At 37.8% G+C, this 27,262-nt stretch overlaps 1 protein-coding gene across 2 annotated transcripts in view; it reads right to left on the bottom strand.

Moving 5' to 3' along the window:
- Positions 1-6,253: 6,253 nt before the first annotated feature.
- TBCK (TBC1 domain containing kinase) overlaps positions 6,254-27,262 on the bottom strand; it is a 99,818-nt gene continuing 78,809 nt past the window's right edge. Inside the window, exons 24-26 of one of the 2 annotated variants that reach the window (XM_042468469.1) lie at positions 23,630-23,805; positions 17,714-17,873; positions 6,254-7,265 (exon numbers count right to left, since the gene is read on the bottom strand). In XM_042468469.1, coding sequence (XP_042324403.1) covers positions 7,155-7,265; positions 17,714-17,873; positions 23,630-23,805 — 447 coding nt within the window. In that variant the 3' untranslated portion in view covers positions 6,254-7,154. Of the gene's footprint in view, positions 7,266-16,104; positions 16,419-17,713; positions 17,874-23,629; positions 23,806-27,262 lie in introns of those variants that run through there. The other variant, XM_042468470.1, reaches the window with a different exon arrangement.

The following is a 27,262-nucleotide window of genomic DNA, read 5'->3' as shown; positions in this document are numbered from 1 at the left end:
GCTGTAGGAATTTATTTTTGGATATATAAATACCAATAAATATTCTACACAAGCTCTATGAGCTTTCTATAAAATAACCCCGTAAAACTTAAACTTTCTCAGAAGGTACTTTAACAGTGAATAATGTATCTAATTGCAGGACTGCATTTATTAGGTCAAGTGAGATGGCCATCTCAGCAGTTACATATTTCAATACTGCAGCAAAGCGATGGAGAACAGAACTGTGGACCACGCTGACTCCACTACATAGTTATGAAATAGCTGCTGCCTAAGGTGCAATAGAACAGAGCATCTTAAACTATCTGATTCCCCCTCTCCCAAGAGATTGGCACCATATTTGTGCCCATTGACTGCAACTATTTTTTCCCCTGGAAACCTGAAGCAAACTTGACTGGCATTGGTTGACAGATCACCATTTTGAGTAGCATTGCAATAGAGCACATTGACTGATTGTTCATGTAGGTAAAGAAGAACATTACAACTGTCTAGTTGGACTTTTGCACTTGGAATGGGAGACTGAATGTTCTTCACATCAGACACAAAATCAGGAAAGCTCAGCTATGGCCAATTTGAATTAGGGACTTCTTTGTTTAGTACTCTGCACTGTAGAAATAATGCAGTTTGATACCACTTTGATTGCTGTAGCTCCATCCTAGGGAATTATAGGATTTGTAGTTTTACATGGTCTTCTGCTTTCTCTGCAAAAGAATGCTGGTGCCTCATATCCCATGATTCTGTAGGATGGAGTCATGGTAGTTAAAGTGGTGTAAAACTGCATTATTTTTACAGTGTAGATGCACCCAAAGCCAGTAGCTCTCAAACTTTAGTACTTTGGGTGTTTTAGAAATCAACTCCCAGAAGCCCCAGACAGTAGTGTCACTAGGGTTAGCATCACTTGGTGTGGTAACTCATGGTGTCACACTGACACACCCCTCTGCATTGACATTCTCCCATACCACACCATACAGAATCTTCAGTAATGTTTTTTGTACTAGTGGTGCTCATAAATCATCATTCTGGTACATCACTGAATGTAATGGCAATAGCTGTGACATAATTAACTCACAAAATTAAAATTATACCATTAAATTGCAATATCATATGTACAGCCTAAATGTATTTACATTTACATGGTTTCATTTGGCTAAAGGGAAACTTTGGTAAGATGTGATGTTCTTAAAGAAAATTTTAAAAGAATAAACAATTTTTTGTTACATTTTTAAAAATAAAAAAATTGATAAAAAAACCTGGGGCCTCTCCTTTCTCCTCTCACTTACCCTCATTCCATTCACACCATCTCTTCAGTGTTTTAAAGGGATGCAGGTGAACGTCACAGCCCATTTCTGCGAAAAGGCAGATGTCTGGGGAATAGTGGTGTCTCCTTCCCTTAGGGTAATACCCAGTGTAGCCTAAACCCCTTGCATACCCTAATGATGCCACTATACCCAGACAGTATGAGCAATGATCAGGGATTTTGGGAGGTGAACTCCAAAACATTTGAAGGATCAAAGATTGAGAACTATTCCTGTAAACAGATAAGCAAGCAGGTAGAAATTGACTTATACCAGGTTAGACTATTTCCCATTGACTAGAACATTGTTGACCTTGGTCAGAATTCAATTAGAGATATTTACACATGCAGATCTTATTTTTTTTGGGGGGGGGCTGTGTGGCATTGGCATTACCTTCTGGTCTGCACAGTACCCAAAGTCTCACCTGTAAAGTCCCCAACCCCCCTTTTATGGCCATTCCATAACTTCACAGTGAGAAGGTAGGATCAGAGAGGCATCTGTCTGCCCCCTCAAAGCCAGACAAAAAATAACAGTGCTGAGATCCGTGAGGGTCCACTGTCAGTCTCAACACTGCTTTAATGGTTGTGCATTTGGCTATGGGGCAGTAGCCATACACATGTAAGTTGGTGAGGGTATATGATTCAGCATAGCATAGGTCTGCAAGTGGATATTCATGCTACACTGAGGGGATGTTACACTGAAACAATAAACTGAAGACAACTTTCCAGGGTCTCAGGCAGAGATCTTTCAGAGTGGATTGATATTAAATCTCTTTGTAATTGCTGATGCTAGTGATAGATTTTGGGACCTTCTTTATTCCAAATGTATGCCCCACCACTGAAATATAGCTTCTCCTTCCACAGGGAGGTCTTGCAAATGTTTTCAACAATGTACCAAGATCATGCCTCGCCTTGTCCTAGAAAACCTGGGATAGAAATTGTAACCAGGAGATAGTTTATGATTTTGTCATATGCCAGACCTGTAGATGCCACTGCCAAATATATCAGGTTGCAGCTATTCATCATATTACTGTTGTAGTAAATAAAAATGAAAGGAAATTTCTTCACCACAAATTCCTGTTCTCCAGGGAGACAGGATGGTACTCACTACCATTTGGAATAGCTCATCTCATCTAGATAGGAGACCACACTGTGTTGTGGTCAGGCATTGTCCAAAGCTCAGATGCTTCCACAGTTTACATTCTGGGAGTGGGAACAGTGATTGTCAACTGTGAAAGCGGGGGAGGTAGAACTTGGTCCAGAAACAGTTATTTTGAGTACCAAGGTAGACAACATTCTTCCCTTCAGATGTGCATTATAGCTCCTGCAGTCTCTATTTTTTGACCATGCTGAGGAATATGGTTGCAGGACAAAGCTTCTGTAGGATAGGTTGCAATATAGGATGAGAAGCAAATACATCAGTAAAATTTATTTTACAGGCAAGAAGAACCAGTCCATGTGGATACTATGGCCATGTGGATATTGTTGGATCACAATTCCCATCATCCTCTTGTCACTTGTGAGGCCTAATTAGAGCTGCATTCCTACATTGGGAGGAGCAAAAGGATCCCATTTTGATCTAAGGCAGTAGGAGAAGGAAAAGTGAACAGGAATATGGCCAAAGTCTTTGTAAAAGCAGCAAGCTACAAACTCCACAGCTAGCCCTTATTCAGTGCTTGGAAAAGTTATTTCGGACTATTAGAGTGGCTAGTAGCTGTTTTGGGAGACAGATTCCTCAAAATCATATTTTCCAAGCTCTGCATTTATTAATGGATCAGGAAAATGTGCTACTCGTTTAGATCAGCTTTTCCCCAATGATGGGTCTTTAGGTATTGTTGGAAAACAAGTTCTATCATCCAGAAGCAGCATGGCCAATGATGGTAGTTATAACTTGCTTGAAAAGGGTGGTATAGATCAGAGCTACTCAAAGTACTGGCCTATGGACCAATCCTAATCCATGAGCTATTAGCTGACTATCTGTGATGAGAAAGAAATAGTTGTAGTCAATGGGCACAAATATGGTGCTGGTCCCTGGCACACTGTGGGGAAAACCCTGTTGGTTCCCCATATCAGATAGCTTAAGGAACACTGCTTTAGATCATGGATGAGGACTATGCAGCCACCCAGATGTTGCTGGACTGCTAGTCCCATGATCCATTTCCTCTAGTTATGTAACTTGGGCCAGACCTACAATAATTACAATAGTACACTCTAGACAGAGTGCTAATTCTTTCATGAAACACCTTGTCTTACAGTCCTTGGTTGTGTTCAGTGTTGTACTATCGTTCAGCAGCTGGATTGTTGAGAAAATACAGATGTCTCAGAAGTGCCAGAAAATGACTGGGCTAATTAAAGACTAAGGATTAACTAAAAGCCTCTTAAATGGTGGTAACTAGGCAAAACAAGTGTAGTTATATGAAGGTGAGAAAACAGCCTTCTCAAATTCTTTGGGCTGTACAGTATCCTATGCGTGTATATCCCCCAGATACTGAAGGATTTGTTATTGTAGTTAATATTCACAATTACCTAGCAGAAGAAAGATTTATTGTGCTACTTTCGTACTCGGTGGCGCCAGAGTTATGTTCTAACTCCAGAAACAAGATAAAATTTCTCTCTAAAGTGGTACATGAGAAAAGGTGGAGCCATGACTCACACTGGAATCAGCTTACTGTGCTAATGCCAGGTAAATACATATACATTTTTTTAGAACAAAAAATGTCCTTGACAGCTGATGAAACATGCTTCAGAATACCTACTCCCATCTCTCTACCTCCTCCCTGTACTTATCCACCTCTCTGCTTATTCTGTTACAAACTAAGAAGTAAAATGTAAAGATTTATTATTGTTAAAAATGCTGTCAAGTTGACTTTGACTTATGGCAACCCTACGAATGAGAGACCCTCAAGTCACCCTATCCTCAACAGCCCTGTTAGGTCTTGCAGATTCAGGGCTGCATCCCTTTCCTACTGTCTTCTGCCTTACTAAGCATTATTATCTTTTCTAGTGAGTCATGTCTTCTCATGATACAGTCAACGTAGGACAGTGTCAGTTTAGTCATTTTGGTTTCTAGGGAGAGTTAAGGTTGATTTTCTCTGGGGCTCATTTTTTTAGCAGTCCACAGTATCCATTGAACTCTTGCCCAACACCACATTTCAAATGAATCGATTTTCTTCCTATCAGATTTCTTTACTTTCCAGCATTCACACCCATACACAGAAATTAAAAATACAAAGGCTTTGGAAAACGAAAATAAATGTGGACCTGGAGAATTGGTATAAAGAAGTCTGGCAAATAGCGATTAACGATAAATTAACATGTAAATTGAAAGTGAAGAAAGGATTATGGAAAAGAAACGATTTTGATGAAATATGGAAAAAATATTGAAAAAGAATTAAGAAAAAAAGATGGAGATTAATTAAAATTTTGGTTGGAGTATATGGATGGGAACGGCTCTGGGGAAGGGGTGCACTGACGTGATATTGGTGCAGGACAGAGATTCCAAAAAGGACAGTCTCCCAGTGCCTAGTTTTGGTCTACGGAGAAGCAGCAGCCTCCAGACCGCAGGGCTTCCCCACGGACCAAAAAGAACCCATGAAAAGCGGGTTCTTCTTGCAACGCCATTACGACGTTGTAGTGTGCCAATGGTGCACTTGTGACATCATAATGGTACCGTGACATGCGGACACTATGCGTCCGGCACGTCATAATTGCAGCACCCGTCTGTACAGGGCACCACCATTTTGACGCCCTCATCACGTGCGAGGGGTGTCTAGAAGCGCCGCCCCAAGGCACCTCTCACACGTGACAAGAGCGTCCTTTTCGGCCCGTCTGGAATGGGCCATTTAGTATAAAATAAGTAAAGTGGTAAAGCATATACTTTTATGAAAAAAGTATAATAATTTGTACTGTAAAATTTAAAAATATTATTGATAATAAAAAAAATACAAAGGCTTGGACAATCTTACCTTTAGTATTCAGGGATATATCTTTACACTTCAGGATCTTGTCTAGTTCCTTCATAGCTGCCCTTCCACAGTCCATTCTGATTAATGACTGAGCCAAAGTATGGAAAATTTCAGGATTTTCAGAATCTAGTCATGTAAATCATCTGTAGTCATTATTTTTGTTTCCTTAATGTTCAACTGAAAACATCTTTGCACTTTTGCCCTTGGCTTTCTTCTGTAATTGTTCCAAGTCTTTGCTATTTTTTGTTAGTAGTACAGTATCATCTACTTATCTTAAATTGTTGATGTTTCTTCCTCCAATTTTAATGCCTCCTTCTTCTAAGTCTAATCCCACTTTATATCTGATATGTTCAGAGAAAAAGTGCACAGGCGTGCTGAGGAGAGGGTGAGGGTTCCTTCCAACAATATTGCTCAGTTCGAGGACATTTCAAAATGTGTATTGTATAGGCAAATGTGACCCATATATGTTAGTCATGAAGAACATGAAGAAGACTTGGCACCCAGGACTCCAATACAAGGAGGAGAGAATTCTATTGCCTGAAAACAATTCAGTTGTATTGCTGCTTGCTTCCTTTCAGCATAACACAAGCCCACCAATGGATATTTTGAACCACATTGGCGCTTGAGCCAGTTAGCAACCATCTAGCTCCAAACTAATTGGGTTCTAGCTGGTTTGCAGAAGAACTGTGCACTTCCTTTTACCTTCCTTCCTTTTCATTTTCAGCCATTTCTCTATATTGTTTTGGAAAAGACTAGATAAAGGAATAATTTAACTTAACATTTTCATTTAAAGGTAACAAAGTTATAAACATGCTGCACTATTGTAATGCTCTACTGGCTAGTAATGAGCATATGATGATCTAAAATGCTAAATTAGACACCTCATACATTATTTACAATTTATGTTTTTTGGCATTTGACTGAGTAACCTCTACATTTTGGAAGATCTTTTCTTTAAAAAAAAAAAAGCAGTGGGAGGAATGTGAAACCATATTCAAACTGTGTTGACAAAACACTCCATGCTTTATTTTAAGCTTTGATGAAAATATATAAAGCAATGTATTTCTAAATTATGATGTTTAGCATGTCCGGGTTGCTCCCACACTGTGAAGTATCTATAGGCGACCATGTTTGTTTCAATAGGTCTCTAAACTGACTGACCATGGATACTTTATAGGAGCTTTAGCTTTCAAAAAGACATTTTAATTACATTACCAATTACAATACAAACTCCTAGCATTTTTAATCTGCTAGTTAAGTGTGCAAGATATAGATTCCATACACATTTCCTTCTAGGTTGAATGATGTTACAATCTGTATATGACAAGAAAAAAATTATTTCTCCCTTTATCCTTCACATGAAATAAAATGCAAAGGTTTGCCATTTCCCCTAAATAGTTAATCAGTGCATGAATGAAATATCTTACTATTTAAAAAAAGCAACAAAAACAAAACAAAACATACATACACAAAACACAGGTCTAGGAATAAATCAATAAGGCAACTGAATAATTTAAAGGAGAAATGTGGACTTGTATTTTTCTGCATGTGATGATTACATCCCATTAGTTTGTTCACTTTCTAACATATTACCACTGAAATATTTCATGAAATTTTGCACTGATAATTTGAACAGAATATATACAGGATTTAAAATCTGTTCAACTTCACTGGTTTATTCCTAGATGAATAACGTAGAGTGAAATGACTAAAGTCTTGATGGGATGACACCATACAGAAGTTAATGTTAATTCAGTAAAACTGAACCTGTTATGTGAAAAGACAAATAGACAAACATGTTCTCCCTTCAAAACCACTGTGGAAAGATGGCAATAATCATAATACAATACTGTAATGCCCGTAACAGTTTTCTCATTTAGCTAATAGACATGTCTGGGTCATATCTGTGGAGAAGGAACTGTCAGCAGACCAGTTGGCTTGATTTTGTTTATGCCTCCATCCAAAATGCAAACCCTTGGATATTTGATTTTCACCAGATGAGCTGCAAACTGAAGCATAAAAATTCAGTCAGAATGGTACATCAAATAAGTAGGTTCACATACATGTTACATCTTAGATTGGAGAGAATACAGTATAAGGAAAGCAGTGGTCCTTCAAAGTGGTTAAGGAATTTGCTGATAAAGTTTTTATGACTATTCCAGAACCTGTAAAACAAACAGCTGAACCAAATCTATTGTTTCTTTTATTCTCTCTGTATTTGCAAACTGAAGTTGCATGTGTGTTATAAGGATTACACTATTATTAGTAATTGCATGGATCCAAACAACAACAAAAAGAGGGAAAATAGCTTCAGATTGTAATACAGACATCTGGCATCATGCACTAGCTGAAACACTGATGTGCATCAAATTTTCTCAAAATGAAAAGGAAAGTTAACAGTCCCATTTTCTTGAAACCTGGAGCTGAAATAGATGGCTGTATAGCGGCGGCTTGATGCCGCCCCTTTACATGCCAGATTGAGGCTGTGGCAACAACATGCCATGGCCCTGATCTGGCTTTTTTCTGGCACAAAAAGAAGCAAAATGCTGCTCCTTTTTGTGCCAGAAAAAGGGCACCCTTTTTGTTGCCACAACTTTTTGGCACTCCTGTGGCATCTAAATGCTGTGCTGCTGGAACTCTGAAAAAGTGCCACCATGTAAACAGGTGGGTGGCTTCAGGGCGACTTCCTGTCGGCTTGGGTGTGTGAATCATGCGTAACCCACAGCCTCAAGCTGCCGGGAAGCCTGTGTATTTTGCTGGTATGTTCTAACCTTTAGTTTCATTTGGCACTATAGGTTAATAGAAGGGCAAAGGATCTGCTGCACTGTCATTTCACTTTTCTTGCTACATTTACAGTAGGTTAAGAAGTTATTTAATGCTGGGAATGGGGCACAGCTCAGTGGCAGAGAACACATGTTGTGGCCAGAAGGTGCCAGGTTCAATCTTTGACCAAAAGAAAAAAAAAAAAAGAATTGTGTACAAATGGTGGAAATGCAACCCTGGAAAACTGGTTGGTAGGCAATTCTGAGCCTGATGGATGAATAGTCTTGAGCTGATATAACTTGTGGCTGCTGTATTTCTCAGGACACAGAACTGCAGCATGACATTGGCACTGCTAGTCACCATTAAAATCTCAACCTCTGACTTGTACAAGTCAATATTTTCTCTTCTAAAAATGTAAACAGTAACAGTCTCCTCTGTTCTCCTATCAGCAATGTCCACCCCTTACATCAAAGGACTGAGGTTTCCTAGTGTTGACTTTTGCTCACAACTACAGGTAATATCCTATATTCATGGAAGGAACAGGGATCCAGATGCATCACGTGAAAAACAAAGGTACTGCTTCCAGATGGAGTCCTCCACATCCCTGTTTTTTTTTTTTTTTTGGAACAAGGTGCTGAAGACTGAAAGAATCCCCAGTTTCCAAGTTGAAAACTTGGGATTTTTAAAAAATATATATTATCTTTGCATTTGAACTTAAACATTGTCTGCTCCAGCTCACAAGAGAGGTCACTAAAATGTATTATAACATGAATTAAGTAACTGTTTCTGAGTTTAAAAGAGAAAAGCAAGCCCACAATCATTACATATTATTTTTGCCTTCTAGTTTGCATGTCCTGTGAACCTAAGAAAGTCCACCTAGGCTTTTTTTTCATGTTGGACTTCAACTGCCTAGGGAGTTTTAGTACATGATCTAGGGTAATTTTGTATATAAATAGTGATATTGTTTTGCAGTCACAGAATGCTTTGTGTCCCTTAACTACTAATGTGATAGGACAGGACAATGATATATTTATTGAATATAATTTGCAGCCAGCCATCTGGTTCCAGTATTAAATGTATGAAATATGTATGAACATCACTAGGAAGCTGCTGTCAAATGGCTACATTTGTGTATGTGAAAGGTTCTCTCTCTCACACACTTTCTGTATATCTATTCAAAAAGAGAGCAAAAAAGAGAGTGCCTATTAATAATCTTTATGTGAAATGCTACCTCCTGCCCCCGCTGCATCATAGTTTAGGATATATTTACAACGATGACTTCCACTTATACAGAAGGCAACTATGCGTGTGTTGCAATATTCACTTCTCACTCAAGGCTAATAAATCTTATGCTGTGTTGTTCTGTTGCAACGGCACAATGCAGTAAAACAAGTCTTTCACTGAAACTTTTTTGACAAACGACCCCTTTAAACTTCTTGATACGACTGAGGGGCTCTTACTATTATCATGCTGAGAGATCCATAGCAACCCGGCTGGAGAGAATTTGTGACAACTTTTAAAATATTAGAGAAAGAACAGCGATACTGATGAAGAGTTGCTAGCTTGCTGGCTGGGTGGTCTAGGCAAGGCAAGAACACTAAAGAGATACCAAATGGCTTAAAGTGAAAAGGGACAAAACTAGAATAAAGAGGGATAAAGGAAATGCACAAGTGCATGCATACCTCCTTCTTACGAGAAAGAACAACAGATGTAAATTGGAAAAGGGAACTGTCAGTCCATCTTTTCCCACCTCAAATACAACCACAGATCTGAATTCTATCTGGTGTATTACTGAACTGCACCAAAAGAGATAGGTAAGGTCCTATTCCATATACCAAATTTTAGACATGCTCTATCTTCTGTTTAGGAAATCACTTGTGGCCTGCGTGGCAGCAACTGTGTGTAAATGTAATGAATAAACAAACAACCATTTGCCATGGGTGGCAGCATACATGTTATTATGTGGACATGATATTATTTTCAGTCAAGGCATTCTTGAAAGAATAGACTGGATAAAATTATTTTGGATCACAACTTCCAGAATCCCCTAGCAAGTATGGCTACTGGCCATACTGGCTGAGGGAACTGGGGAGGTATAATCCAAACATTTTGAAGTTTTGCTTCAAAGTAAAACACTGGGAGAGTGCATTTGTACCAATTATACAACATATTCAGTACACATGACGACTTATACAACAGAGCCTTTAGACTGCTCCAAGGGATTTAACAACCTAAATTTTATCACAGGGGAAACAAAAGTAGAAAGGAAGTGGAGATAGTGATAAACATGGGAAAAATACTTGATTATTTCAGCTACATGTACTTAAGCTTAGTTATAGGATAAGTTACTTTTGGGCATGAAAACTACAAGAGTTGTGCCAAGGGCTGCATTTTTTCCTTTCTGCTAAATTACAGTCACCATTACTACCTGGCATCTCAATTTTTGGCAAGTTAAACAACAACAGAAACATGCATGTAACTGTAGAGAATAAAATCAGAACTGAGCTAAAATCTTTTCTAGTGCTGTTTCATTTCTTATCCATAAAGTTGCAATATATGATAGTTACAATGATACTTTTTTTTTTAAAAAGAAAAAGGTTAAAGGGTTATTTCTGGTATGTATATTGCTGGAGGGAAAGAGAGGGAACAATCATTGCTAATATTTACAAGGACCTCTGAAAGGTTCTTTTACAACATGGGTATTGAAGAAATTGACTTTTAGAGTTTTATAAGTTACTGTTTTGCATTTTCTGATGTCGAATACTGAACTTGCATGTATATTGTGTATGAGAAACAGAAAAATGAATGCTAGTGTAACACAGAAAAAAAGGAAATGAAGAAGAATGAGAGTAAAAAGTATACAAAAGTTACACATGAATTATTTTTGTCACTCTCCTCTTACTAATATCCAGTTAACCTAAATATCCATTGGGTGAAAACATAAGTTTAATTCACATACACACACACTTCAAGTTAAGCAAATAAAAAGTCAATAAGAGTATGGCAACACAAATCCATTTTAAAACATCTTGCCTTGAATATACTTGTCTGCCAGTGAATTTATAGCACAGGCCTTACTATTTATATTATACTCATGCATCAGAAGCTAAAATCCTTTGTTTACAGTTTGACTGTCAACTCCTATGCTCCTTGATATGTGATTTGCCAGATTATGTTTATGCCAGACCACCGACAGCAGTAAAACCCCACATCTTTCAAGTATGTTGGTACATTGCACACATCATGTTCTCAGTATATATATACAATAAAGATTCCATTAAGAGTGAGAAAAAACTAACCCTGTTCAACAGTTAATGGACTAAAGTCAAGTCCTTATGGTTAATTTCTCATACAGACAAGTGTACAACAATGAAAACAGGAGCTACTGAAAGCAGGTTAGTAAAAATGGATGGACACAATAGAGATGGTATTTTCATATATCAGAATAGTTGACCTTAAGGCTTAATCAGCTTTTACATTAATAAACTCAGTGGTGATGAGACATGGTCTTCAGATAAATAGTCCAGAATGAGGTCAATCCATTACTAAATCACATCTTTGAAATTCACAAGAATTCCCTGAAGAAAGTGGAAAGCAGTTGGGGCTTGCTAAAGTTTATACAGTTAAAATGTTTACAAAATGGAAAAATGCTTACTGCAGTTGGGAAACTTTAAACATGATCAGCTATTGGCTATTCTCTATTGATTTGCCAGAGCACACACTTTGTCATGAGGAAGGAACAGATGTCCCTGGTCAATATGACAGAAGGTCAAGGATAATGGGAACTGTTCGAGATTTGCACTCCAGGAAGTTGTGGTTTCTTACCCAGCCAAGGGCTTCTTCTTCCTTGGCTCAGATTCATCCTTTTTCACTTGCTGCACCGTACTCCTGGAACTGCCTCCCTGAACATCTGCAGATTATCCCTTCTTTTGCTAGTTTTAAATCTGAATTAAAGACTTTCTTGTTCTCTAAAGCATATGGAACTGTATTTTAATATTGTTTTATGCTTTTATATTTGATTATATGTATTCGTTTTTACAGTTTGTATTTTAACTGCGTAACTTGCTTAATTTTGTATAGTTTATATTTTATGCCTTTTAGATTGTACGCCATTGGCAGGTTATATGCTGTTTTGATGATGCCTGTAAAGTTTCATGCAAATTTATGGCTCTGTATAAATAAATATTAACAACAATAACAACAAGTTGCAGTCCAACAACAACTGGAGGGCTAAAGATAGTTTGTTAAGAAAATGTTGTTGGTGATCATGATTTTGCAAATGACAATTTTTTTACAAAAACATTTTTGAATAGTAAATATCCACTGACAAGTAAACATGAAAGAATTCCAAAGGTTTGCAGTTGTGATTTGGAGCCTAAAGCAGAACTATCTCTGAAATATCAAAGCAATGAGCGGGATAAGTAGTATGGAACAGAGTAGGGCAAAAACACATTTTCTGTTCACTCAAGATCAAGGAAAAATTCCTTACATACTCAGCTAGTAAGGAATGTACACTTTCCACTCCATAATTTCAAGTATAAACGACAGGTACGAGGGCCTAACACACAAGGAGTTTAAAGATCCCATTAATCTACATAGATACAAAATATGATAAGAAATAAGGTTACCACCACAGCATGCCTCAAAAAGAGACCTTTTCTAGGTTAATCACTTTATATTTAATTCTTAATTATAGCAGATCTCATTCTTTAATTTAAAAAATATAAAAGTATTTATTAAAAAAATTTTCTAACCTTTCAAAGTAGAAATATTTCAAAGACTATCTGCAATCTTGCTATAACAATTGAAATGTGTTTGCAATATTCAGCAGTTTAAAGGGCTCTTCCTAAACCATGTATCAGAAGGACAAATGCTATTTATATAGTCTCTTACTTCTTATTATTACCTGGCACAAACAATGATGTGTTCATGAAATACACATCAAAAATCACAAAAATATTAGATCATTTCTAAAAGGAATGAAGACATGCAAATGCAAATGTGTCAAAGGAATACAACAAACCTTCTTCAAAAGGACATGATTTATGGGCTCTACTCTTTTAATCTTTGTGTTTGTTTTTGAGGTGAAAGGGGCCAAATCTTTGCTATAATGTGACCAAACCCACTCTTATACAGAAGAATAGTAGAACACTTGATTGGTATTTAAAATGAAAAGCATTTGTAGCAGACTAGAAGATGGTAATGAAATACCACCAGCAAAGGGGCTGCTTAATGCTTTACAAGTGTACCTCTCCCTTCCCCCTGACGTCAGAGTTGAAAAACAGTTTTGGACAACCATTGAGTAGAAAATGATGGCCCCTTGGGACAGAGTTAAAAACTCCTTGTGCCTGGTGTTCACCTCTTTCTGATCTCAGCTTTTTTGGGCTGCTTTTCAGGGTTTTTTTAAAAAAGAAATAAAAGAAATAAAAATTCCTGTTGATAAACTGTTGCCTGCATCCCACAATGCAATTTCTAGATTAGCACACAGATACAGTTATCAGTAATTCCAGTGACTGGATTGAAAATGTGCTCCAACACTAGTTTCCTGGTGCTGTGAATCAAGAGATTTTCTTTTGCCAAAGGAACAGTTCCCAGATGGAAGGGTCACCATGCATGTTAGGAAGCATGTCATTTTCATAAGGGAAAGACACACTTGCTCAGGCCAAGAATGTGTCACATTGCTTACTACTTGCAACAAAATCTCACACAGAAACATGAGTGACTTTTTGTTTGCAGGTGATTGACTAACTCTCTTCTGGCTAAATTTTACATTGTCCAGTGAGATATGTGGTATTATGGAACAGCAACATGCATTAAATATTTTGAATATGTTTGAGACAATGGGAGAGTAACATTTCAGTAATTTTTACAGGCCAGAATAAATTGGTGTGATGATCCAGCGTTTGTTGGCCATACCCGCGGACAGCTATAAAAGCACAGTAGGGTAAAAAGTTCATTTATCTCTATAATCACCCTTTCTGGCCTGAGCTACTGAAGTTGTGGCCAAGAAAATGTTTTTCCCAGAGTAACAGAGAAAGGAATGGCTAATTATTACCGTCAACAGATTAATAAAGTTAAGCCAGATCTTTTCTTTCACATTAATAGGATTGCTTTTGCCTTGTAGAAGGACATTCCTGTCATTTCGGATCACCCCAAATCAGTATGTGCACTTACACTTATTATTAGAAGATGGCAAGATTTAAGAATAAGCTTGCTTTGTCTGTGCAACTAAATGGACATATATTCCAGGTCTGGAGTATCCGTATACCCTTCAGATGTCGCTGATATTGCCTTCAGCCCCAGCCAGTCTGGCTAATGGTGAGTTATGATGGGTTCATTTACATATGGATGGCTAAAATCCTATAATTGATAGATTAAGCTGTGTAGCCAATTCTAGAAAGCTAGCTGCTCACCATATGAGCCTCTTCAGTCTCAAAACCAGAGCTTTCCTTGTGTACTTTGACTTTGGAAAAGCTGTTCAATTGGTTTTGAAGAATCTCCACTGATAAAGAATCCACATTCTGGACTACATTTACAGTTCTGGAAAGTATCACATTCCACTGTCACAGTAAATTTGGTGTCCTGACTAGAAAGCATATATGAAGATGAAAAGAAGAAGGTTGAGACATTAGTCACCACCATAAATTGGCTATTGAAAGGTATCAATAACCATGTGTTTTTAGAGAATTGCAAAATAAGTCTAAACCTGCTGTAGTTTTAAACAGGTACCTTAATAAAAACTGAGAACAAATTGATAATATTTGAAAGCCAGTGCTGAAACTACTCTGGGAAATCACAATTAAATCCTTACAACTTCTAAAACAAGTTTAGTCCTGGTCATATTGCTTGGCTTTATTGTTGTTGATCAAATTAACACATGAACATTATGCTACCCCTCAATTAAACATTTCCAGGCCAGTTTACAATAGCTCATAAAACACTAATATTACATAATTAAAAACAGGAATAATCAATAAAACAGTTAACAAGAGGAAAAGACTGCACTAAACAACCACAAGACAAATTTAAAAACACCTATGCCAGATTCATATTCTACTGTGTGCACATCAAAAAAGTTTATACCATGATTTCTCCAATTTAGTACTACTACCAACAACAACAGCAACAACAACTGTACTAGATTTTTCAGTGTGCATGATGGGATTGGCTTATTTCCAGAGATACAAATAAGTATTTCTGCAGCTGTGTGAGCAGTGGGCCTGAGGATCAGTATGCAAAGGGATCTTCTAGCACCTTTGAAACTAACAGAAAAAAAGTTGGTAGCATAATCTTCCACAGACTTAAGTCTACTTCATCAGATGCTTCAGGAAGGAGCGAAACAGACTGCCCCAAAAGGGCAGATTGGGGCTGCTCACCCCAGAGTCGCGGCAAACAGATGCCGTGACCCCAATCCGCCCCACCACCAGCACAAAAAGTGGAAAAAATCATCTCCTATTTGGGCCAGTTTTGGGCCGCCTTAGGTGGGCCCAGGCAGCTTCCACGCACTTCGGGGGCATGCACTGTCAAAACGCCACACCTCTGGAGTGGCTTGAAGCCTCTCCTGTTTGGTTGGCTGGGCATCTTCCTGGCATCTTGGAGGTGTACATCATCAAAATGCCATGCCCCCAATTTACCCAGAAGCCAGTTTTTCCAGGCTGTCTGTTCCATCTCTTAGTCTAAGGTGCTACAAGATCCCTTTGCATGATGTGCATGTGTTGTATTTTAAGGCATCATCTTCTGCAGAGAATTATCATGACAACATCACAGATGCAAATTCAGCACTCAGTGACTGGATCATCAAGTGCTGATCTAAACGTGTGCCAGGCCTATTACAGATCTAACACACTGAATATTTATTTGTTGTTATTTGCCAACAAGTCAACTTTGACTAATGGCTACAATATGAATGAGAACCCTCCAAAAGCCTAGTCTTCAACTGTCCTGCTCAAGTCTTGCAACCTTCGGGTTTTTGCTTCCTTGACAGACTTAATCCACCAATAGAGCAGTTTTTCTCTCTTTCCTTCCACTTTACTAAGTATTATTATCTTTTCCATGAATCATGTCATCTCATGAAATATCCGTAGATATGTCTCAGGATATGTCCAAAGCATGGCAGCCTCAGTTTAGTTATCTTGACTTCCAGCAAAATTTGAGGCCTACACATTCATTTGTTTTTGTAACAGTGGATGGTATCCGTAGAATTCTCCTCCAGCACCATATTTCAAATGAGGTGATTTTCTTCCTGTCAGCTTTCTTCGCTTTCCAATTTTCACAACCATACATAGAAATTGGAAATATTATGGCACAATTGATTCTAACTCAAAGATATCTAGTTCTCTCTTCACTGTTCTTCCAAGTCTTAACCTTTTTCTCATTTCTTGACCAAAGTCTCCAGTGTGCTTAATGATGGAAACAAGGCATAGAAAATCTTTAATTATTTATATGTCTTTATTATCCACTATAACATTATGCCACCTATTTGTCATTTCTTAATTCAGTGGTAACCCTGATTTTACATGACTTAAGACATCATACTGTTCAATGAAAGTATACATATACTGTACCAGCCCACAAAAACAGTACAAGTAGGGATAAAGTATTGACCATTGCATAGGTATTTGAGAATCTGCCTGTTACTGGATGTCACAGTGCCTTGACATACACATACGTGGTCTGTTAAACGTGTTGAACTTTTACATAGTGTGCTGTTCATTTTACAAGACTTATGCAGTCCTAATGTTATACCCATACTGGGTTAGTGCATTTACTATATTTTGAACTGACTAGCAATCACCTCCCGACTCCTTTTTTCTCTATTCACCAAAAGGTGCTAGTACTGATTGGCAGGCCCTTGTGACAATCGCAAAGGCCCTTGTGACGTTCTACATAACAATTTCTGAAGCATAACAAAACTTCATATAATAAGAGGATGGTAAACAACACCCAATCCACTATGAATGCTGGTGGTGGAGACCGGAGAGGGTAGTGTTTAAATATTAATAATAAATGTTACATACAGTATGAAGAACTTTCACACACACACACACACACACACACACACACACACACCACAATTACCTAATGATTTCACAAAAGAACAATGCAAAGTGCTGGTTATGATGTATACTGCTTACGTTGTTCACACCTTGGTTATCTATGGGATCATATTCTTCCCATGAGCCTGCTTGTGTCTTGAGATCTTCTGGGGAGCCCTTTCTCTCCGTTTCACCAACCTCACAGGTACATCTTGTTGGAACACAAGACAGGCCTTCTTCTCTCAGGCTCTGAAACTCACTTTCTAAAAAGGTTACACTGACACCCTTCGTGCTACCTTTTTCTAAGCAGGTATAGCCCTTTTTGGTTCAGACTGACTGCTCAGAAGGAAAGGGACTTTCAGAGTATGCTGTCTTGTTTGTTTTCTTTTTAACAGTTATGATTTTAACTGATTTTAATTCTCTTGTCTGCTTATAGTTAAAATTGGGTTTGGGATTGTATTAGGACTTGGAAAAGTTATAAATAAATAAATAAATAAATATTACTGTTTGGGATGACATTCCCAAGCTTTGCATTACGTTTTTATTTTTCAACTACAGAGTGTATGCTGCTTTAGCATTCTCTCCAGAAGGCTAGAGTCCTTCCTTAATCCCTCATTGTTATGGTTCTGAACAAAATATATGACACAATAAATACTCACCAATGCAGCATTCTTTGCCACATGGCCAACAATCACCACCACTCTCCCTTTAAAACTCTGCAGCATGGAAGTAGCAGGACATTGGATGAGGTCCCCTTCAGTAGTAAACGCTGATCCGAATGGGATATTAATGCTGCCCGATATATGCCCTCTATTAAAACTGGGCAAGAGGTACTGTTAAGGAAATTAATTAGAATGGAAGGAAACAAAGCAAATTTGACATAACATGATACTGTAATGCATGGTGACTAACAGAAATGGACACTTTATGAATGCTTCCTCCAGATCTTATAGTTTGTAGTGTCCTCTGGGTTCTTGCACAGTGAGAAACACTAATGATATCTACTCTGATGTCTTCAGGGTAATCAGCAACTGTATTATTTGATTTTATTTGCCACCTTTATGTCCTGCTTTTCCTTCAACAAGCTCAAGCAGGATATATGGTTATTTCTTCCTCCACTTTAACTGCACACAACATGTGTAAAATAGGCAAGGCTGAAAGAGCAACTACCCCAAGGTTACTCAGTGACCCTTTTTTCATTTCTCCCAGAATATTTTCTTTATAAAGATACTGTATCAATTTTAAAAGGATTAATATCAAACAAAGTTAACAACAATCCCTTCTCCTATTATTCCTCTCCCTTCAGCAATGTTTTTATAGCAATACAGTGATAGAAAAGAATGGTGCAAAATTAATTCTTGTCCAGTTTCTTTTAAAAACACACATTATTATTTTTTTAAAAAAAACTGTGGACAAGAATTAATTTTACACAATTCTTTTCTATCACTCTGTTGCTATAGAAAACATTGCTGAAGGGGGAGTAATAGGAGAAGGGATTATGCCATTGCAAGCTTAGTAACAATGCAAAAAGCCGTTGCCTCAAGACATGTACAATAAGTCTGTAATACAAAGAACTGGAAACAGTATTGATCTTTAATATATTTTGCTGACTTCTCATCTTTTTTGCTTATCCCCTCATGTCTTGGCAGCAGAATCAACACTTTTGATGTATTTAGTTTTGTTTCAAAGTCAGTATTGTCAATCATCGTTGACAATATGCCTATTAAATTGGGTTTCTCCAAAGTCTCAGATGGTTTTGTTATGGGGATGATTCATCACGGGCAAACACAATCAATTTATACCATACTGAAATTATCATATTGGTTTCCATTATGCAGGGACAGTGATTTGAATGTCAACTTTTGACGTAGGTTGGTACCCTGTTAAGCCAGGTTCTTAAGGACATACTGAGAATCTGAACTTAGATCTCCCAAGTTCTGGTTAAACTACCCTGGAGCTATGGAATCATGTTGGAAGCCAGATGGCTGGTCTCTGATGTCTTGATTGAATCCTTGGGTCACCATTTGCACACTGTGTGCTTTATCCTGAATATTCTTGGGAATCTTTTCATTCACTGTTAGGACAACAAGATCTTCTGTGAAAGTGATATGCATTCACTATGCATTCTTCAGTTTCCAAGCAGGATTTGTGGTGCTAACCAAATTGGGATGTCTCATCTGGTGCACATAAAGGGTGGCTTTGAGAACCACAGTGCCCAGGATCATATTAAGTTACATTTCAATGAAGTTGCTGTGAAACCAAAATAGTTTTTAGGATCTTGCATAAATTATCTTGGAAAAGCTTACAGCTAATCTAGAAGTAATACTACCAATTATTTATTTTGAAATGATTCATGTGAACAGATGCATTTGGATGACTGTCAGTACTGAACCATGGGAAATATGAAGTGTTGTAAGTTTGTGTGTGTATATATGTGTGTGTGTGTATCTGGGCATGCATACATATATACACATTTTCTCTCTAATACATGCAAGCACAAACGTACATCCAGTACTCCAACAGAAACTGCCTCGCCCCATTAGTTAAAATAGTTCACTAATTTCTTCTAACAGGAATCATTATTTCTCATACTGTAAAACTTATGGACCAATACATCTTATGATGGCTTTATCATAAATATTACAGTATACCATAGTAACTGTAAAATGAGAAGTCTTTATGACAACAGTACACATGACGTAACCTTAACAAGAACAAATGAATTTATTTTTAGTGAAAGGAACTGCCTTAGTTATCACTATGAACATTTTAAAGTCTTTTGTATTCCTTCTAATCTTAAATGATCATCTTAACCATTCCACTGGTACGATTATAAGAATTAGAAATTCATGCAAGGGAATTGAAGGACTATGAAGAATTTTGCTGAGATCTTCATGGAAAGAACTCAACACTATCAGACATTACTTGTGCTAATTGTTGCTAAACTCCCACATTAGTTGCTGATCATTATTTTTCATGTTCTTGCCCATGAAGCACTCAAGCAATTCAGAAAAAATGCAAATGCTATTTAATGTATTTTCATTAACACAAATATTTATGGAGAGTATACATTGAACAGAACCCAGCAAAAGGCATTCTGTTAATTTGCATGGCATTTTCCATGTAAAACCATTTAGAAGCTAAGGAAATACTGATGTGCACTGAAGTGTAAGGTCTAAGTGGCTTTTCTTTCTCCAACAGAGTTTGTAAGGATAAACTTCCAGGTAAAAAGATAATGTCATCTAGCCATTGCTAAGAAAGATGGAATCTAAGTGATTTCATCAACATCTTTATTAATGACTTGGATGATGGTACTGGGGGCATATTTATCAAATTTGCAGATGACACCAAATTAGGAGGAGTAGCTAATACTCCAGAGGACAGGATCAAAATTCAAAATGACCTGAATAGACTAGAAAGCTGGGCCAAAGCTAACAAAATGAAACCTGTATATTTGAGTGTGTAATCTCATAGATACCTTCATGAATCCTTTCCTTAACAGATGGATTTAAACCTGTATCAGTTGTTAGTCCTACACTTTTGCCTAGAAATGATTAGTTGATTAACACTGGCATGTACTCACTTTTCTGTTTTTTTTAAAAAACATATCAGATAGGGAAGGCAAGCAAATTGGATAAATCTAGCTTTGAATAACTAATGTATTTCAGGACAAAAAGCCTCAGATGACTAAATAGTGAAGAGTCAAATGTTTTAGACAATGAAGCTTGTGATTGACTGGAAGCTTTCACTGATGCATGAAATTAACAAACATACAGAAGAAATAATTATACTTTCATGTTTCTTTGATCACTTTTGTTTTAGTTAGACAGCATAGCATGTTAAGGGTTGGGGGTTGGCATTTTTTCAAGCTCTGACCGTTTTGTTTTACTCATATATAGTTGTGGCTCTGAAGACTTCCTATTTCTACCAAACTACCTTGAAAGATCTATTTAAAAAGAGATAGATAGAGAGATTTTGGCCAAATTATCTCTATTACAATATTAAAGATATCCTCAAAGATTTCTGCCTGATAGGAGTCAGAAGGTGGTCACATCTGAGTTCCTCAAGATTTAAGAATCATTTAATTGATTCTTATTGCTTCACTTCCCTACACCAAAAAACCCTGCAGTGTGGAGATAATCCCTGGTTCTCAGTCTGTCGCCGTCTTCCCTTTCTCCCTGTCACTTAGCAAAATCAGTGTGTCAAGTCCAGCAGGATACCAAGTTCAGAAGATCAGGCTTCAATTGTAAAGCTCATTGTCAGAACTAACCAGCAAATGTTAAAACTGCCTAATTAAACCACATACAATTTCAAAGTTCAGGTAGGCTTCTTATTTGTTATAACTAATAAACACACTTCTCCTCTCTTTCCCATACCTTCCCATTTTCTTGTTGTCACTACCAGATTCTTTCGCAGAAATGCCCTTTAACAGGCTTGGCTCATGCTTTCCTCCTTTCCAGCATTCTCTCAGCACTTGTGTTTGAGATCATCATGACTTAACAATATCACATCTACTGTATATCCCATCACATCTAATACCCAATATTTTATGGCAGTTGTCTATGCAACTCCTGACACAGTGGTGTCCTCTTGTGCTTGACAGCTGCCAGGATGACAGGGTACTGATAAGAAAATACTGACACATATCACTTGGCACTGGATGTCAAGCAATTCTATATATTTCTAACAAGGCATTTAGGAACTGGCATATTTCTGAACCAGTGTTTAGAGGTGGCAGTCAAAGGGATATGAGAGTACAGACTGATACATAATCTAGAAAAGACCAGTCACTTGAATGTGATATGAGCTTTTATGTGACTTGACTCAACCAAATAATGGAGAACTACAGATTGCAGCACTGCTTTCCAAGAAGAAGAATGGAGCTATTGCCGAAAGTACCTTCTTCCACCTTTGGCTACTAGAGATATCACTGTGTATTCTGCAAATGCCAGATCTTGCCAAATCTTTGTCCCAGCTTGATTCCTCTAAATGGAACTGCCCTTGGATTACTGTTTTGTTGTTGTGGTGTGGCTTCAAGTAATTTCCAACTTCTGGCAACCCTAAGGTGATTCTATCATATGGTTTTGTATGCAAGATTTCTTCAGAGGAGGTTTTCCATTGCGTCCTTCTGAAGCTGAGAGAGTGTGACTTGCCCAGTGTCAGCCAGTGGGTTTCCACAGTTGAGCAAGGATTTGAACCCTGTTCATCATATTCCTGTTCCAGCACCCAAACCACTATGCCATGATGGCTCCCATACAACCCAGAAACATCAGCTGGTGGAGAATAATGCTGCACACCTACCGTATATATTCAACTATAAGTTGACCTCATGTATAAGTTGAGGGCAAGTTTTGTATAAGCTGAGGGCAAGTTTTGGGTCCAAAATTATGGATTTTGATATGACCCATGGATGAATCGAGAGTAACACTTAGGGGCATATAGCAAAGGATCTAAAGGATGAAACAAAACAAAACAATGTCAAAGAACTTACAAAATTCCAGCAGACATAGCTCTTTGTACTCACTCTTAAGGCCGGATGGATGAGAGAATGGTGGGGATTGTTGCTTCCAGGATAGATTATACTCTTGCCTTTCACCAGGGCATAGTTCCTTCTTTTAAATAAGAGTTCAGATTCAGTACTTACATTGTCCTGTGGACAAGTCGATTCAGGTTTTTGGGGTCAATTTTTTGACCTAAATTCTACTTATAGATGAGTTATACAGTACTATTGAATTATCTGAGAATGGGTAAATTTCCAGCCTTTTTTACACAAGCTGCAATGGTTGCCAAAGTAATTTGGAGCTAATTTACAATACTATTTTTAACCTGAAAAGACTTAAATGATTTGGAGATGATCATATGTTAAGGATCATCATGCACCATGCATCATGCACCATTTGAGGTCTTGTCAAAATCTCTTACTGTTGCTTTAGGGTACATTTGGATGGTCACAAGAAGCAACCAAGTTTTAAGAGCAATTGGTCCACAATTCCAAGCTACTCCCCTAAAGAAGGAAAACTCTGTTTTCCTGAAAGGGTGTAAAGCATACCACTTCCATCATATTTTGGTTGACAGTACAGGTTTAGTACTCCTTATCTGAAATGCTGGGGACCAGAAGTGTTTTAATTTTTTTCAGATTTTGATATATTTCCATGTATCTTGCAGATGGGACCCAAGTGTAAACATAAAATTGATTTATGTTTTGTATATACCTTATACACATAGCCTGAAGGTAATTTTATACAATATTTTTAAAAATTTTGTGCATGAAACAAAGTTTTGTATACTGACCCATAAGAAAACAGCCACCCATTTCTGATTTTGGAGCATTTTGGATTTCAGATTTTCAGGTAAGGGATGCTCAACCTGTGTTACCTCTCAATCCCAGAAAAATTCATGATAGGTTCACCTAGGGTCACCATAAATCAGTAATGACTTAAAGGAACATAACAACAATCTGAAGTTGTATGGACCAAATGAGTTTACATTTCTTTTTATCATTGTAGCAGTTGTGCCTAAAAAAGAAAACGGTAGACAGACAGATAAGCTGAGACCTCTTCAGTTTGGAAGGATACTCCTCACTGTTACGGATGTCAACAATAAGCAATTTGGGCTTGCTGGATTTTGTTTTCTTTGGTGGGGTCTTGAAGTGGCCAGGTCCTGTCAGTTCACATAGGTCAATCAAATCTTCAGCTGAGATCCGTGGTGACACTTCTGATTTCAGATCATTCAGCGTGATAGAATCTCTAGACTTTTAAATAGAGAAAAACAAAAACAAAAAATCATGCACTTGAACAGCTATTAAGCTGGCTTATTTGCAATTGTTCATTGATATAAGATTAAGATGTGGAAATTTATTAACAAAATACTTTCCCCTCAACAAACCTCATCCTGAAAGATAGCAAGATAAAGACTCAACAAATGCAAATGAGAACTCTCCCAGCAGACAATGACCACTATCAAGCAGACATTAATCCTCTTGTGCAGACCCTCACACCCTGAGGCCTGCCATTAGCAACAAACAATATACTGTACATGCAAATCACTCCTGCCTTTCCAGGTCATACAATATATATAGCCAAGTCCTCTCCAGGCAAATATTCTCTGAAGATGCCAGCCACAGATGCTGGCAAAATGTCAGGAAGAAACTCTGCTAGAACATGGCCACATAGCCTAAAAAACCCCCCCACCCCCCCCCCCCCAACCCTCATCCTGTTTATTATATTTACAGTCACAATTCTGCATCATGATTATATTTTTGATTGAATTTTGAAAAATGCATTTAGTATTTGATATTTAAAACTGCCTCAGTCAATTTGCATTTTAAAAGAAGGCATGCATGTTGGTTTGGAAGCTGAACTACAGCTGTTAATTGCTTATTCAAATAATGTTGTCAAAAGCACCACTTTCCCTACAGTAGCTTTACCCAATCTTGTGCCTTTTGGTTTCCAGGTTTCATCACACTCTACCTTGACAAAGAAACAGAACCCAGGAGATGTTCAACTTAAGAAGTCAATAAACATAAATAGAATCATGGTTGAGTTCTCGTTGGCTGGACCTACTAGGGCTCTCAAGTGCAAGTAGCCAAAGTATGACACATGCAAACATTCTTTTAGTACACACAAAAACGTGTCTCCATTCTGAACAAGGGTTAGCTTCAATGTCAGTGACTGAAAGTGCAGACAACTATATGCATGAACTTATACTTACAACCTTGAAATGCCAAAACAGTACACACAGATATTTTAAACCCTGAGGTCTAGCAAAATACAAATTTTCCTCTACACAGGAGGTGGGCAAAGTATGGCTTCAGAAGGCTTTTAGGGTGTGAAGGTACAATTTTATGGACAAAAACATTTGTTAGGTGGAGAAGGCTAAGCTCCAGGATTCAGCTTGGTGCAATCTTTTAGTCCCTGAAAGCTTCCCATTCCCTACTCTCTACATACTCATAAATCTATCAATATGACTGAAATTTGTTAGTGAGATCTTGGATTGAGCAGACTCAGTGCTCTTTTTAGGCTAAGAAATTTAGTGCACGTAAACACCATCCCTTGTATGTTAAACAAGACTACAGATCTAAAGTTATGTGACTTCAAACAACAGTGGGAAACTCTGCACCTCCATATTCATGAGTGGACCTGTTGTAAATCCTCATTTACTACTTCCTCTTGAGCTCAGTAGACAGGCTAGCCACTTCTCACTGTAGGAGGAAAGAAATCCCAGTTGCAAAACTCTGTAGTGGTTCAGTTGCTCTTATGCACGCATACTCAAAACAGGCTAATTAAAAAAGTGGAAAGGGAAATGTGGCAACCAAGAGGATTAGAAGAAAACCAATACCTTCATAACCTACCGCATTTTATACCAGTGGCTAGACTCTTCACTTTGATATATATATTGTTTCCTTTGGGAACAATTAACCATTATCATAGAAGGAAATAAGGGAAGGCAGATAGTAACTACTACAGAGCTTTACTTGTTCTGTACTGCTGACAGCATGAAGATCTAATACATCTGCCCAATGAACCAACCCTAGAGGATTATTTATCAACTCGATATGAAATTTAAGACTCACTCTAAGGCCATTTTCACTCTTTTAAAAGATGAAGTATACTCTTTTTTTATAGTAAAATATATAGCTTTTTTAGTGAAGCATGACATAAAACAGTAACACTCCTGAAACAGCACTATATGTAGCTTTCTGCACTATAGTTTGCTGCCAAAAGATCTGTTTTCACTAGCCACATTTTCTTCACCTAAAACCACTCAAATGTTTAAAGAGAAAATAAGACTACTAGGATATATCTTCCACTATCCTCCAAAGCATTACCTTGTCACTGAAAGAGAAGGCATCAAGCTAGATGCCTTGGGCCAACTTAATAACACAACAGAATATTCTCAGGGTACCCTGCCATTAGGGAGAGTCAGCTGCTTCATGTGGCAGATACTGGACCCAGAAATGCAGCTCTCTACCTTATCATAGGTTCCCACTCAGCTAGCTGCTAGCCCCATTTGGAATTCCAGGTAAGGGATACTCAACCTGTACTTTAAACCCAGTTGCTGTCTTCAGATCTTAGTCCTGTCATGAGGCTCTTTCATACTGGGAACCTACCCAGTAGTATATTATTACTACCTCTTTCTCCTCCTGTCTTGTTAAAAGTTTGGGACTCAGGGCAGCTTACAAGAGTTAAAACAAACATAGCTAAAAATTCATAAAATACAAAAGTTTAAAATGCAGTTAATCTATCAGAGAATAAGAACCTGCTAAAACACAAACCATTAAAAAGACAGCATCAAAAAGAAAATCCAGAACACTATGCAAGACCCATTCCTTCTACACACACGCAAAAATAAAATAAAATAAACCCCCAAAGGTTTGCTGATACAAAACATTTTCTGCTTCCAGAAAGATAGCAAGGAGGGTGCCAGTCTAGCGCTCTGGGAAGGAGGTTCCAGAGCTTGGGAGCAGCCACTGTGAAGGTCCTCTTCCAAGCCCTTACCAGATGTATCTGCAAGGGTGGTGGGACAGAGAGAAAGCTCCCTTAAGAAGACCTCAAAACATAGGTAGGTTTCACAAGGGAGAATATGGTACTTCAAATGATCTCGACCAGTGGTATATTAGGCTATGTAGACCATAACCAGCACTTTGAACTGTGTCTGGAAATGGACTGGCAGCCAGTGGAGCTGTTGCAATAAAAGAGTTTCCTTTCTCTAGCTAGCCCAAGTTAACAATCTGACTGCAGCTTTCTTTAGGACCTAAAGTTTTTCATTATTCTTCAAAAGCAGCCCCACATAGAGTGTGTTACTGTAATTCAAAGTTCATATTGCCACATTGTCTATTTGCTTATTGTTTTATAAATCTTGATAATAGTTCATAGTTTATATGTGCACTCTTTAAGAGATGAAGGGAAATATAAGGACTGGAGCATGGCTTTGGTGTGGCTTCTGGACTCTTAGGACGCATGCATCATTGAAACACCATATCTCCACTGTGACCTGAAGCAGCTTTATTTTGGCTGTCTGTAACAGGCCTAAGTTATGCAATATGGTACTCATTTATTTCATATGCAAGCAGTAACCCCAAAGAGTTTCACATCCCAGTCTCCCACATCAATTTTTGGAAGGAATAATAGGTCAAACAACAAAGGATTGGAACTCATAATAAAGTGCTGTCTTTCATAATTCCCTATTAGGAACAAGTTGTACATGCT

The sequence above is a fragment of the Sceloporus undulatus genome, chromosome 5 (assembly GCF_019175285.1).
Source record: "Sceloporus undulatus isolate JIND9_A2432 ecotype Alabama chromosome 5, SceUnd_v1.1, whole genome shotgun sequence".
NCBI lineage: Eukaryota > Metazoa > Chordata > Lepidosauria > Squamata > Phrynosomatidae > Sceloporus > Sceloporus undulatus.
This window is presented reverse-complemented; position numbering and strand designations above follow the sequence as displayed.